Below are 14,351 nucleotides of genomic sequence, written 5' to 3'. Positions count from 1 at the left end.
TTGAATAGTTTGACAAGAATAAGCATTAACTCTTTAAATGTTTGGTAGAATTTGCCTGTGAAAGCCATCTGGCCCTGGACTTTGGTTTGTTAGGAGTTTTTTGATTACTAATTCAATTTCTTTGTTGATTATTGATCTGTTCAAGTTTTCTATTTCTTCCTGTTTCAGTTTCAGTAGTTTATATGTTGCTAGGAATCTATCCATTTCTTCCAGGTTGTCCAATTTGTTGGCATACAGGTTTTCATAATATTCTCTTATAATTTTTTGTATTTCTGTGGTGTTGGTTGTTATTTCCCATCTCTCGTTTGTGATTTTATTTATTGGGGTCCTTTCTCTTTTCTTTTTGATAAGTCTGGCTGGAGGTTTATCGATCTTATCAATTTTTTCAAAGAACCACCTCCTGGTTTCATTGATCTGTTCTATTGTTTTTGTAGTTTCTATATCATTTATTCCTGATCTAATCTTTATTCTTTCCTTCCTTCTGCTGGCTTTAGGCTTCATTTGTTGTTCTTTTTCTAGCTCCTTTAGTGTAAGGTTAGGTTGTTTGAGATTTTTCTTGCTTCTTGAGGTACGCCTGTATGCTATATACTTCCCTCTTAGGACTGCTTTTGCTACATCCCAAAGGTTTTGGGTCATTGTGTTTTCATTTGTTTCCATGTATTTTTTTTATGTCTTCTTTGATTTCCTGGTGGACCCATATATTGTTAGTAGCATTGTTTAGTTTCCATGTATTTGTGATCTGTCCAAATTTTTTTTTTAAAGGTTTTATTTATTTATTTGACAGAGAGAGACACAGCGAGAGAGAGGGAACACAAGCAGGGGGAGTGGGAGAGGGAGAAGCAGGCTTCCCGCTGAGCAGGGAGCCTGATGCGGGGCTCGATCCCAGGACCCTGGGATCATGACCTGAGCCGAAGGCAGATGCTTAACGACTGAGCCACCCAGGCGCCCCAGAGGATCTGTCCAAATTTGTTATTGTGGTTGACTTCTATTTTCACAGCGTTGTGGTCGGCAAAGGTGCATGGCATGATTCCAATCTTATTGTATTTCTTGAGGCTTGTTTTGTAACCTAATATGTATCTTCTGGAGAATATTCCATGTGCACTTAAATAGAATGTGTATTCTGCTGCTTTGGATGGAATGTTCTCAATATATCTGTTAAGTCCATCTGGTCTAAGGCGTCATTCAAAGCCATTGTTTTCTTGCTGATTTTCTGTTTAGATGATCTGTGCATTGCTGTCAGTGGGGTATTAAAGTCCCCCACTGTTCTTGTGTTATTATCAATCAGTTCCTTTATGTTCGTTATTATGTTTAATGTATTTGGGTGCTCCTATGTTGGTGCATAAATATTTACAACTATTAGATCTTCTTGTTGGATTGTCCCCTTTATGATTATATAATGCCCTTGTCTCTTTTTATAGTCTTTGTTTTAAAGTCTAGTTTGTCTGATATAAGCATTGCTACTCCAGCTCTCTTTTGACATCCATTTGCATGATAAATGTTTCTTCATCACATCACTTTCAATCTACAGGTTTCTTTAGCTCTAAAATGAAATCCCCAGCTAGCCTTATGGGTTTTCCCTCGTAAGGTAAAGACTACTTTGGTCTTGGTGCTTTTAAGATTTTTTCTTTATCACTATATTTCGCAAATTTTTTAAAAAGATTTTTTTATTTTTCTATATTATTATTATTTTTTTTTTAAATTTTAAGTAGACTCCATGCCCAATGTGGGGCTTGAACTCATGCTCTGAGATCTAGAGTTGCATGCCCTACTGACTGAGCCAGTCAGGCAATCCTATTTTGCAAATTTAATTACATGTCTTGGTGTTGGCCTGATTTTGTTGATTTTGGTGGAGTTATCTGTGCCTCCTGGAATCAGGATGTATGTTTCCTTCCCCAGAGTAGGGAAGTTTTCAGATATTATTTCTTCAAATAAATTTTCTGTCCCCTTTTCTCTCTCTTCTTCTGCGATTCATATAATACAAATGTTATTATGTTTGATGGAGTCACAGAGTTCCCTAAATCTATTCGTGTTGCATAATTCTTCTTTGTCTCTTTCGTTCAGCTTCATTATTTTCTGTTATTTCCATTATCTTCTAGGTCACTAATTCATTCCTCTGCTTCCTCCAGCTGCTGTTCACTGCATCAAGCCTGTTTTCAATCTCATTTATTGCATTCTTCATCTCTGATTGATTCTTTTTTAACTTTTTTATCTCTGTGGTAAGGGTCTCACTGATGTCTCTCTTCTTTTCTCAAGCCCAGTGAGTGTTCTTATGATTGTTGCTTTAAATTCTCCATTAGGCCTGTTACTTATATCTGTTTTGCTTAAATCTCTGGCTGTGGCCTTATCTTGATCTTTCATTTGGGATAAATTCCTCCATCTTGGTATTTTGTCTAAGTCTCTGCCTTCTTCTCTGTGTTAGAAAAGCCAGTTATGTCTCCTGCTCCTGAAAGTAATGGCCTTATGAATTGAGGTCATGTAGCACCCAAGGCCTGGAGCTTCACAGAGTCATTGGTGTGTGGTGCATATGCTCTGCTGTTGTGTTTTGGCTGCTCTATCCTTCAGGCCAGTTGTCTGCAGAGGCTCTCCTTGCTTGCTGTGGGCAATGTTTGGTCCCTGGCCTGAATGTGGCGAGTTTTAACTAGGTGTGCTCTGGTCTGCTTAGGAAATGAGACCTGACACCACCTTCACCAGAACTGAGGCCTGTAGAACTCTCTGGTCAGGAGACATGGTGTGGGGAGGGGTTTGTGCTAGTCTTCTGGGGAAGGGGTCTGCTATGCTGGGAGGCAAGCCTGACTGAGAAGGGCAGTCCCACCAGAGCACAGGGAGGTGGGGCTTGGTGTAAGCAAGTTAGGCAGCCAGTACAGGCAGTGTGCTGCCTCCTACAGGTGACTCTGTGTTTGTGCTGAGGGGCGGGGGAGTAAAAGGTGCCAGCCAGCTCATTTGTTCCTGGAGAGGCATCTCTGTGAACACTGCCTCTCAGGGACGCACTCCTAGAAGAGGGAATAATCTCCCCTCTGTGTGTCCCAGGTGTTCTTCAGTCAGGATTTCCAAAAGAACCCACTGATTCTAATGTACAAATGGGTTGAGAACCATGGTCATGAGAGCTTCTGTAAGTTGTGGTGGAGAAGAGCATCCTTCAAAAGTCATGTCATGATAATCACTGCACGTCAAGACTATGCACAACATGTTTCCTTCCTTTCAGTGGACTTGAGAGAAATTTAAAACATTGCTCAAGTTCAAAGGTCTGTGTTAATCATGTCAAGCTAACTAACTGACTACATGACCCTCATGGTTGAGTGGTCATAAGCCACAGACATGGCACTCAAGAGCTGAAGAATGGTCACACATGACTCCAAATAGATTCTTTTGGCTGATAGAACAAATTATTAAGGATAAATGAGCCCCCCAACACACATATCCATTACTTATCTCTTAGTTTGAAAAAAGCAATAAAACACTATTTATGCAGAAAGTAATCTGTCTGACCTGTGTTTCTTTACAAGGTTTGAAGGAGAAGTTCTGCAAGACTCTGACCAGGGCAAGTTTCATGTTCATGATCGCAAACCTCATTCCAATGCAGTTTCGGGGTCCAGTTCCAAAAGGTAGGTATGTATAAGGATTTATGCTGTCCTTGTTCTTCTTACTGAACCTGGTTCCACAATACAAGTTGGGAATACATTAGTGAAACATAAAAACCGTAAGAGCTACATGCTTGGGATTCTCACCAAAACTACACAGGACACTTTTGGGGGCTTGTGATGTGTCAAAAATTCTCCATAATAGCCATTTTTAACATGTGGATTTCTTACTCCCTGGCCCAGTCCCTGACACACATAGATAAGCACTTCCTCTCATGACTGAATGAATCACAGAGAAGTACTGGGAATGGTCTCTGGTTTCTGTTGAAGAAGCTATAGGCCTAGGAACTGCTGAGCTTGTGGGAACCACCAGGACTCCTGGTCCAAAAAATGGACTACTTGGTCAATTCTGACTTCTTTCAGCAAGTACTATGCGTAAATGTGATTCTAGCACTAGGGACACCATACAACAAGATAAGGCCTCTGCCATAAGGGAGCTTAGAGTCAGGGACTAGAAGTCTAGATCTCTGAAAAGTTCACTCCAAATTTTGTTCACCAATACAATAAACAGGAAAGCACCAACTCTTTGCAGAATTCAGGCTTTGCCCAAAGCCAGACTCTGCTCTGAATTCCCAGAAGAGAAAGCTCAAGACCCCTCTAAGGAGGATGTCTCAGACGGCTAGAGAGCAGATGACTTTCTTATGATGAACCCCAGATACCAACAGAGGTGGGAGCTTGTACAGGACTGCAGCCACATATAGCACGGGACCTTTGTGTGCTCCTGTCCTCCTGAGGCTGCTCCTCCTGCCAGGGATGAGGACTCAGGTCCACAGCATCTGCTCTCATGCTAAGGCTAACAGAAACAGTGGCCAAGGTTTACAAACATGGAATGTGGGGGCTAGGGGGTGAATTCAGAGAGCTAGAGAGGACAGAAAAACTTAAAAGGAAAAAAGACCTATTTACTGAAAGATGGTAAGTTAAAAAAAAATAAGTCATATACATATAATCACACACAGAAATATAGCATGTTGTTTGTAGTCTAATGTTACATTAAGTAAGCAGTTCAAAACCAAAAATTATAATACCATTCTAATTTTTAGTAATCTATATATACACAGAAAAATGTCCATAAGGAGATACATGACATTATTGATAATCTTAACATATTGGGTCTGTAGATGACTATAATTTTCTTTATTTCTAGTCAATAGTGTATAAAATATTGACAACAAAGAATGATAATTTTGTAATAAGAAAAAAACTTCTAAGAGCAAAAAGATGTCCAAATAAGTAATTGTACAACCACATGCTTGTCATCTATACTAAGAGATGTCAGAATATCCTCCAATATGAGGGTGGGTTCCCCTTTTGAGTGTTCCCTGTACCTTTCAGGACGGAACTCCTCAGGCTCTGGCCAGAGATCCAGGTCTTGGTGAAGAGTAAAGACCGGCACCATCACCACTGTCCCTTTGGGAATTAACACACCACCGATTTCCACATCTTTCTTACATATCCTCTCAAGTCTACCAGTGACTGGGTATAATCTGAAACTTTCATTCAACACCATGTCCAGATACTCCATCTGTACAAGGGCATTGTAAGTGGGCAGTGCCTGGAAGGAAACAGATTTTGATACATTGGGATCAATTTCAACTCATTCTCAGCACTACTACGGAAGTGTCAGGAATCACTTCAGTCATTTATTTCGGTAAAGGATCTTAGCATTTAAGTGCATTTTAATCTCTACCATGTCCTTTGACCTGCTCAGTGGCCCAATGACATGTGCAGAGTAGTGACACATGTCACAAGGGGAGACTGCTGGGACAACTCCCTAAACAGGGCCTGAAATCCCTCTCACCACCATGTAGTGGTTATTCTTCCTTGTATAAACAAAAGTGACTAAAAGCCTACAACCCTTACTCTTACTTGGAATAAGCTGAAGTCACTGTTTCCTTTCAAAAGAGGGCCCACACATCTGTACCAAGGAAAGAGAAAAGGCAACAGAAAAAAATCCTCTATTCCATGTAAAGTCTTCTAGTTGAAATATCCTGCTTCCTAGGTTTTAATGATATATAGAAAGTTTGGAGAGAAGCACTATATTATGTAAAAATTCTATAAATAATTTGGGGAGAAACTAGTTCTTCTCTAACATAAATATAAGAAAAGAAGATTAAGATTAGATGGTACCATGGTACACAATTTCAGTTCTAGGGAAGGAGGTAAAGGGAGTAAGAACCCTATCCTTAACCCCACCCTCTGTTGCTGGAAGGGTCTCATAGTTGTTGCTTCAAGGTTAACAATAAACCAAATAAGCCACTCCAGCCCCAGAGGCCAGGTGTTTTCATAAGCAGAGAATTCCAGTTTGCGCAGGTCTGAAAACTGTGGGCAATTGTGTCTATCACTTGGTGTTATATTTAAGAGCCAACATTGTAGAGGTTACGAGTTCCATCAGGATCCAAGCATCCTGGTTCATAGCTTGGCTTTTTCACCACTAGGTATGTGATAGTGAAAGAAAGTTATGTCTCTGTAGTTCAGTTTCTGACTTGTTACACTGAGATAATTAGAGTCGACCCTTCATAGGGTATGTGGCAGAGACACTCACTACTCACCAGGATCCATGTAGGCCCCCATCGTTCCCAGCCCACCTGAACTTAGGGGAAACTACTTTGCAAATGGGGTATGATCTGAAGAGCTGTATGTCAGTTCGGGGCCAAATACTGGAAAAGCAAGTGAGCAACACTCTAGTTCTTTATTCCCTGGCCAACATAAAGTCCTCACATTCTAGATAATGCAGGTATATAAGAAAGCAGAGCCATTTTACCCTATATCACCGAATATGTATGTAGAGCAGAGACTCCCATCCTCAACTAATACCCATCTTGGACATGCGAATGTGAGTCAGAAGTAAAGTTTTGCTATGTAAACCCACTAGATTTGAGGACTAATCTGTTACTAAGGCATAACAGAGCTCATCCTGACCTTTGTCCTCAGGTATGACCTGCTCACCTTATTGGGGAAAGTTGCATCAATCTCCTCCTGCAGTTTCTGCTGGACATCAGGGTGAGTGGCCAATGCATATGCAAAGAAGGAAAGAGCAGTGCTAGTGGGCTCATAGCCAGCAAAAAGAAAGGTCATAGATTGGGCCACGAGCTCCAGATCAGACAGAGCTAAGAGGAGAAAAAAGACATTTTAGCTAAAGCTGGTGAATGCAAAACATCACAGTTTAGATGACAAGAAATCCAAATGAAACTCCTAAATCCCTTGGGGAAAATATGTAAAAGCAATTCAGAATCAGACAAGGAGTGGTTTGTAGTCTGATGTCTAACCTACAGAGCCAGAAAGAGGCAAAAGTTGTCTTGATCTGCTTATTCCCAAGGTCTATACTATTCTTGGCCATCTGCTCCTGCTTATGCCACCCTCCCCACCAACACAGGTGGGTCATTTCAGGAGATGGCATTTCTGTCTCACATACACAGTGTTATCAGTCTGTCCCTGAAGAGTCCTAAAAGTACAAGTAACACAGGCTAGTATTCTTCCCCAGGAAAAATTTACATTCTTCCACAGCTTAATTTTTTTTTGAGAGAGAGAGTTTGCAATGCTAAGGTTTAATTGTCAGGAAAATTCAATGATCTTTTATCTAAACATTTTGGCAGAACTTAAGAGAACAATATTGGGCTCCAGATAAACTCTTGTTCAATGTGTGATCCATGGACCAGCAGCACCTACAGTGTCTGGGAGCTTATTAGAAATGCAGAATCTCAAACCTCATCCTAGAACTATGGAATCAAAATCTGAGCTTTCACAAAATGTGATGAGATGTGTAGATTATACCTTCTATTACTAGGTATCTAGTAATAGAAGACCTGGGGCACTACTCTTCAAGTGGATGATCTCAGATATATACAGAAACTATAACACAGACAAGAAGCTAGAAGAGGGGAGACTGATACTAGGGTAATTAATGTCACTAAAAGAGCATAAGAAAGTGCGTCAGTAGAAGGGGACTGGCCAGCATGAAATACAGACAAACAGAATCCAGTGAGTGGATATAGCAATGCTCATTCAATCATATCCTGAATGTCACCTTCCTTAGCAAATGGCTCCACCCTGAATATAAATTGGCCTCTCTTTGATTTTCTCCTGACAGAAAATAAGCATACCCAGGCTCTAATCTATTTGATTGGAACTGGATTAGGACCTTTAGATACTTGGAGCACTGAAATGAACAAGGTACCTGCAAACAGACATGTAATTCACAACTAGAAACAATACAGCATAAGTGTAAGAAAGGTCTACAAATTTCAGATTTTCAAGTGATACTTTCAGTGACCTCACTGTGGATAAATTCAACTACCCAACCTTTCCTCCTTTAGCATGGACCCAGTGACATTCAAAGTTTAGATCTGTACTGTTCAATATGGTAGCCATTTGCCAGATGTGGCTATTTAAATATAAATTTTAATTTATTACATTAAATACAATATAAGATTCAGCTCTTCAGTGGCACTAACCACATGTCAAGTGCTTAATAGCCACATGTGTGCAGTGGTCACTGTAGAGAACAGGACAGATATAGAATATTTCCTTCATCACAAAAATTTCTTGAACCAAACAAAGATAGATAGAGGTAGACGTGTACATAGGTATAGATATATTTTAGTGATATAATGGAGTAAGGCTGTCCTTTTTCTCTGGAATCAGTTGTTAAATATATAGGAATTTTGTGAGATGGCTGTTAAACCTTGACACGTTGAAGTTAACCATGATGGGAATGTTTCTGTCATTGAAAGAAACTATAAATCAAGGCTTTTATTTGGGAGACAGAGACCATGTCTACACCATTGGTTATGGAGCTATAAAGAAATATTTAGGTTTATCAGTTCTGTGTAAATATTTGATGTGATTAGCCAGGCCCACTGAGAGGATCTAGAAAAAAAGCAACCCTAACTGCAACGAGCACTCCTAGATCCCAGGTTTTGGTTTCTTTCTTTCTTTTTTTTTTGTAAAAATTCATTTTAGAGAAAGAGAAAGCATGCACATGTGCATGCCAGTGGGGGTAGGGACAGAGGGAGAGAATCTCCAAGCAGATTCCCCGCTGAGCACAAAGCTGGATGTGGGGCTTGACCCCAAGACCCATGAGATCATGACCTTTGTCGAAACCAAGAGTCAGATGCTCAACCCAGGCACCCCAGAGTTTCGTTTCTAAATACCATTCTCACTAAAAGGAAACAGAACTCCTTGAAGTAATGGCTGATTTAAAGGCTCATCAGGGGAAGTAGAAGGGAGACCTGGAATATCTTATGTCAGAAGCAAGGAAGTGGTCATAAAATAATTCGTGGAAAGGATACAGGAGACTCTATGTACTATAGTGGTGGATATACACCATTATACACTTGTCAAAACCCATAGAAATAACTACATCAAGAATAAATCCTAATTTAAACTCTGGACTTAAATGGTAATAATGTGTCATTGTATGTACACTGATTGTAACAAAACTACCACATGGGGAGGGATTTTGAAAGTGGGGGTGGCTTTGTGTAGGTGGGGAATATTGGAAATCTCTGTGCCTTTCACTCAATATTGCTGTGAACCTAAAACTGCTATAAAAAGTATACGCAAACAATGAATCATGGAACACTACATCAAAAACTAATGATGTACTGTATGGTGACTAACATAACATAAAAAAAAAGAATGATTTAAGAGACTAAGTTAGCAATATATGAGATCATATTGACATAAATAAATTAATGAGAGAGAATGTAAAGCTCCCTTATAATGGACTATCTCCCATAAATGTAGAAGAATTGATGGAATTAGAAAGTCACCATTTTGAAGCCATTATAGTAATAATGGTTTCAGTTAAATACCATCCATGGACGATAAAAGTAGTAGATGAATATTTGAAGAAAAACACAGTATTTACACAGTCGCAGAGGAATCTTGCACCAGTTACTTCTTAATTACAAAACGAAAAATAAAACTTTATAGTACATTAAGCCAGTGAACACAAGTTCAACCAAGTGTTCCAGGTGAAGGTCACCAACACTGGGGCCAAGTGCCTCCTGATGTGATGAAGACTTGATGCAAATTTCCAGGTAGAGGTTCCGATTCAGAGGGTCTGATTTGACCAGAGAATTGACATTGGAAGCAAGCTCCCCAGAAGTTCTGATGTAGGTGATCCACAGACCACTGACTGCCTTGTTTAGGGCTGCCCTTCAAGTACTGAACAAAGTTGTGGCTGCATGCTTCTGGAAAGTGGTTCTGGCTACCATTTGTATCTAAACATGTGTCTTTCTTCAATTTGCAGAAATCCCATCTGCTAAAAATCTTCCTCCGCATCTCAGAACCATCCCCTGCCTCTGAACCTCCGCATTGTGGCCCTCTGAAGTCTCCTTGCTTACCTTTATGGGTGTCTGTTTCTTTAGAATTCTGGGAGTTAATCATCAGTTGGAGAAAATCCAATCGGTGCTGGAAGTGGAAAGAGAAGTTTCAATGATAAAATGTCACTTGTGAAGTCAGAAATAAATCAGGGATGCAGTACCTAACTTTTTTCCTGAGAATATAGCTCCTTTGTGGCCAGAAGTCTGAATGGTGTTGCCTGAGTCATCAGTGAACAAAAACATCCAGTTATGAAACTACCTTAAAAAATACATAGAAGTGCACACATCAGATGTATACAGCTCAATTATCAAAAAGTGAAAAACTGCATGTAACCATCAACGGATTTACCTTTTGTTCATCTTTGAGGCGACATTCCTTCATCCTTTTTACAGATTTTGTGAAAAAATCAGTAACACTCTTCGGGAACACACAGATATTTAATATTTCAAAAACTGGGGTAAGGAATGGAAAGAGTACTGTAAGGAAAAAGAACAATGGAAAGCACAGTGAAAATGCAAAATTTACTTGGAGCAATAATAATTTGCTCTACCAATTAGAAGAGTAAAAGAACAGGAGTCTTTCAAACCAGGAGTCATTCCCTCTATGACCTTTCCTCCAACTTTCAAGGCAAGGACTAAGACACAGCAAGTCATACATAAGGGCCACCACTACAGCAGTGAAATCAGTGGCCTCTTGGACATCTCTGGAGTGACCAAAGGAACAGGAGGACATTCCTGGACCTCTTAGCCTTTTATCTTTTGGACCAGAGCCTTTTTGGATAAACCAGACCATAATATGCTACTTTAATTAATTGTGTCATTTAAGAAATTGTTGTTAGGATGCAAATAATACACAGTATGCCCTTCAACCACAATGGAATAAAATTAGAAATCAAGAACACAAAGAACATTAGGAAATTCACAAATATGGGGAAATTAAACAATACACTCCTATATAGCAATGGTTCAAAGAAGAAATCAAAAGGGCACTAGGAATTACTTGGAGACTGATAAAAAGGAAGACATGATATACCAAAACTAATGGGATATAGCAAAAGCAGTCACCAGAGAGAAATATTGCCATAAGTGTCTGCATTCAAATGAATCAAGATCTCAAATCAATGACCTAACTTTCCATCTTAAACATGCTGGACTAACAAGACCAAACTGCACATTAAGCAACCAGATGGAAGCAAATAATAGAGACAAGAGCAGAAACTCATGAAATGAAGAAAAACAATAGAAAAAAATCAATTAAACCAAGGTTGATCTTTTAAAAGACCTTTAGCTAGATGATCAAGAGAAAAGGAGAGAAGATTCAAATTCTTTTTATAATTTTTTAAAATTATGTTATGTTAGTCAACATACAGTACATCATTAGTTTTTGATGTAGCGTTCCATGGTTCATTGTTTGCATATAACACCCAGTGCTCCATGCAATACATGCCCATGAGAAGATTCAAATTCTATCATTTGAAATAAAAGGGGAGATTCGTACTGACATTAAAAAGGTTTTTTCATTTTTAAAAATTTTATTTTATTTAAATTCAATTAATTAACATATAGTGTATTATTAGTTTCAGAAGTAGAGTTCAGTGATTCATCAATGGCATATAACACCCAGTGCTCATTACATCACATGTCCCCCTTAATGCCCTTCACCCAATTACCCCATCCCACCACCCCTTTCCCTTCAGCAACCCTCAGTTTGTTTCCTTACAGATAAGGGTCTCTCATGGTTTTTCTCCCTCTCTGATGACTTCCCATTCAGTTTTCCCTCCCTTCTATGATCCTCTGTGCTGTTCCTTATATTCCACATATGCATGAAACCATATAATTGTCTTTCTGTGACTGACTTATTTTGCTCAGCATAATACCCTCCAGTTCCATCCATGTTGATGTAAATGGTAAGTATTCATCCTTTTTGATGGCTAGATAATATTCCATTGTGTGTGTGTGTGTGTTTCTTTATCCATTCATCTGTCAGTGGACATCATCTCAACTCTTTCCACAGTTTGGTTATTGTGGACATTGTTGCTATGAACACTGGGGTGCAGGTGCTCTGTTTTGTATCCTTTGGGTAAATATGTAGTAGTGCAATTGCTGGGTCATAGGGTAGCTCTATTTTCGACTTCTTGAGGAACCTCCATACTGTTTTCCGGAGTGTCTGTACCAGCTTGCATTCCCACCAACAGTGTAAGAGGATTCCCCTTTCTCCACATCCTCGCCAACATTTGTTATTTCCTGATTTGTTAATTTTAGCCATTCTGACTGGTGTGAGGTGGTATCTCATAATAATATGGTGGTATCTCATAATACTATCAAGAGCATGCCAATAAATTAGGTAACTTAGACAAAACAGAAAAATTCCCAGAGAGACACAAACAGGAAACTGACCTAAAAAGTAGACAATCTTAAAGACAAGTAAAAAATTGAGTTAGTAGTGAAGAAACTACCCTAAAAAAGAAGCTCAAATCAAGATGATTTCATAGGTGAACTCTACCAAATATTGAAAGTAGAATCAACATCAATTGTGAACAAATTCTTCCCAAAACAGAAGAGGATGTAATATTTCCAGACATATTCTAAGAGGGCGGTATTATCCAGATACTAAAAACAGACAAAGATATCATAGCAAAAGAAAACTATGGACCAACGTATCTCACAACATGGATGCACAAATCCTCAACAAAATACTAGCAAACTGAACCCAGCAATGTATCAAAAGAAGGATACACCATAACCAAGAAGGATTTATCCCAGCAATGTGTTTGTATAATACACTATATCAACAGAATAAAGAACAAAAACAACATAATCATCTCAGTAATGTGGAAAAGTATTTGATAAAAATGCAATACCCTTTTGCAATAATTACACTCATCAAACTAGGAATAGAAAGGAATATTCTCAATCTGTTAAAGGGCATCTATGAAAAGCTCATAGCTAAAACCATACTTAACGGTGACAGACTGAACATTTTCACCTAAGATTAAAAATAAACCAAGGATGTCTCTATTGCCACTTTTATTCAACATTGTACTAGAGGTTCTAGCTGGGGAAGTAGGCAAGAAAAACAATAAAAGACATTCATATAAGAAATAAAGAAAAAAAAGAAATAAAGAAGTAAAACCAGCTGTATTGTCAGATAACATGACGTTGTATATAGAAAATCCGAAGGAATGAACTAAAAATCTTTAGAACTACTAAAGCTTAGCAGGGTTTCAGGATACAAGATCCACATACAAAATCAATTGTATGTCTATATCCTGCAATAAACAATCCACAGTGAAATTAAGAATAAAACTCCATTTAGAGTAACATCAAGAACAATAAAATACTTAGGGATAACTTTCACAAAAGAAGTGCAAAACTTATGTTCTGGAGACTACAAACATCGTTGAAAAAAATTACAGAAGATATGTAAATGGAGAAACATCACATGTTCATGGATCAGAAACCTTAACATGGTCAAGATGGCAATACTCCCTGAACTGATCTACAGATTAATGCATTCTGTATCAGAATCCTAGCTGGCTACTTTGTAGAAAGTTGTATTCTAAATTTAAAATTCATATGTAATTGTAAGGACCCAGAACAACCAAAAACAATCTTGAAAAATAAAAAGAATAATGTTGTAGAACTCCAACTTCAGTTTCAAAACTTACCACAAAGCTATAATGATCAAGGCAACGTGATACTGGCATAGAGATAGGAATACAGATCAGTGGAATTGAATTTAGACTCCAAAAAGATACCCATGTGTTTATGGTCAATGGAATTTTGAGAAGGGTTCTAAGACCATTCAATGGAGAAAAACAGTCTTTTCAAAAAATGGTGCTGAGACAAAAGGATAGTCACATGCAAAGGAATGAAGCTGAACTCTTACCTCATACAAAAATAAACTCAAAAGGAATCAAAGACCCAAATATGAGAGCTAAAACTACAAATTCTTAGAAGAAAACTCAGGGGTAAATGTTCATGACCTCAGATTTGGCAATGAATTCTTAGATATGACACCAAAATTGGCCAACGAACATATAAAAAGTGGTTCAACCTCACTAGCCATTAGAAAATGCAAAACAAAACCACAATGGGATACTCTTCACATCCATTAAGGTGGCCATCATTAAGAAGACAGAAAAGGGTAGACCAAGTGTTGGAAGGGATGGGGAGAAATCGGAACCTTCATACTTTACTACTGGGAAAGTAAAATGGTGTAGCTATTATGGAAAACAGTTTGGCAGTTCCTTATTAACTTAAACACAGAATTACTACATACCTTAGCAATTCCAACCCCAAGTACATACCCAAGAGACTTGAAAACAGGTATTCAAACAAAAACTTGTACATGAATGTTAATAGCAGCAATATTCACAATAGCCAA

General features: G+C 38.6%; 1 protein-coding gene across 4 annotated transcripts in view; it reads right to left on the bottom strand.

The window, feature by feature from the left end:
* LOC118527106 (cytochrome P450 3A12-like) overlaps positions 1-14,351 on the bottom strand; it is a 54,208-nt gene that overhangs the window by 4,366 nt on the left and 35,491 nt on the right. For all 4 annotated transcript variants that reach the window (XR_013448691.1, XM_078074376.1, XM_036078737.2 and 1 more), the window contains 5 exons: positions 10,314-10,441; positions 9,986-10,052; positions 6,585-6,745; positions 4,964-5,190; positions 3,487-3,649 (listed from right to left, as the gene is read on the bottom strand). Coding sequence is in view for 3 of the 4 variants with exons in the window: in XM_078074376.1 (XP_077930502.1) it covers positions 3,487-3,649; positions 4,964-5,190; positions 6,585-6,745; positions 9,986-10,052; positions 10,314-10,441 (746 nt within the window). In the remaining variant the exon portion in view is untranslated. The remainder of the gene's footprint in view (positions 1-3,486; positions 3,650-4,963; positions 5,191-6,584; positions 6,746-9,985; positions 10,053-10,313; positions 10,442-14,351) is intronic.

This window comes from Halichoerus grypus, chromosome 6 (assembly GCF_964656455.1).
Source record: "Halichoerus grypus chromosome 6, mHalGry1.hap1.1, whole genome shotgun sequence".
NCBI lineage: Eukaryota > Metazoa > Chordata > Mammalia > Carnivora > Phocidae > Halichoerus > Halichoerus grypus.
Note: the sequence above shows the minus strand (reverse complement) of the source record. Positions and strands in the feature narration are given on the sequence as shown.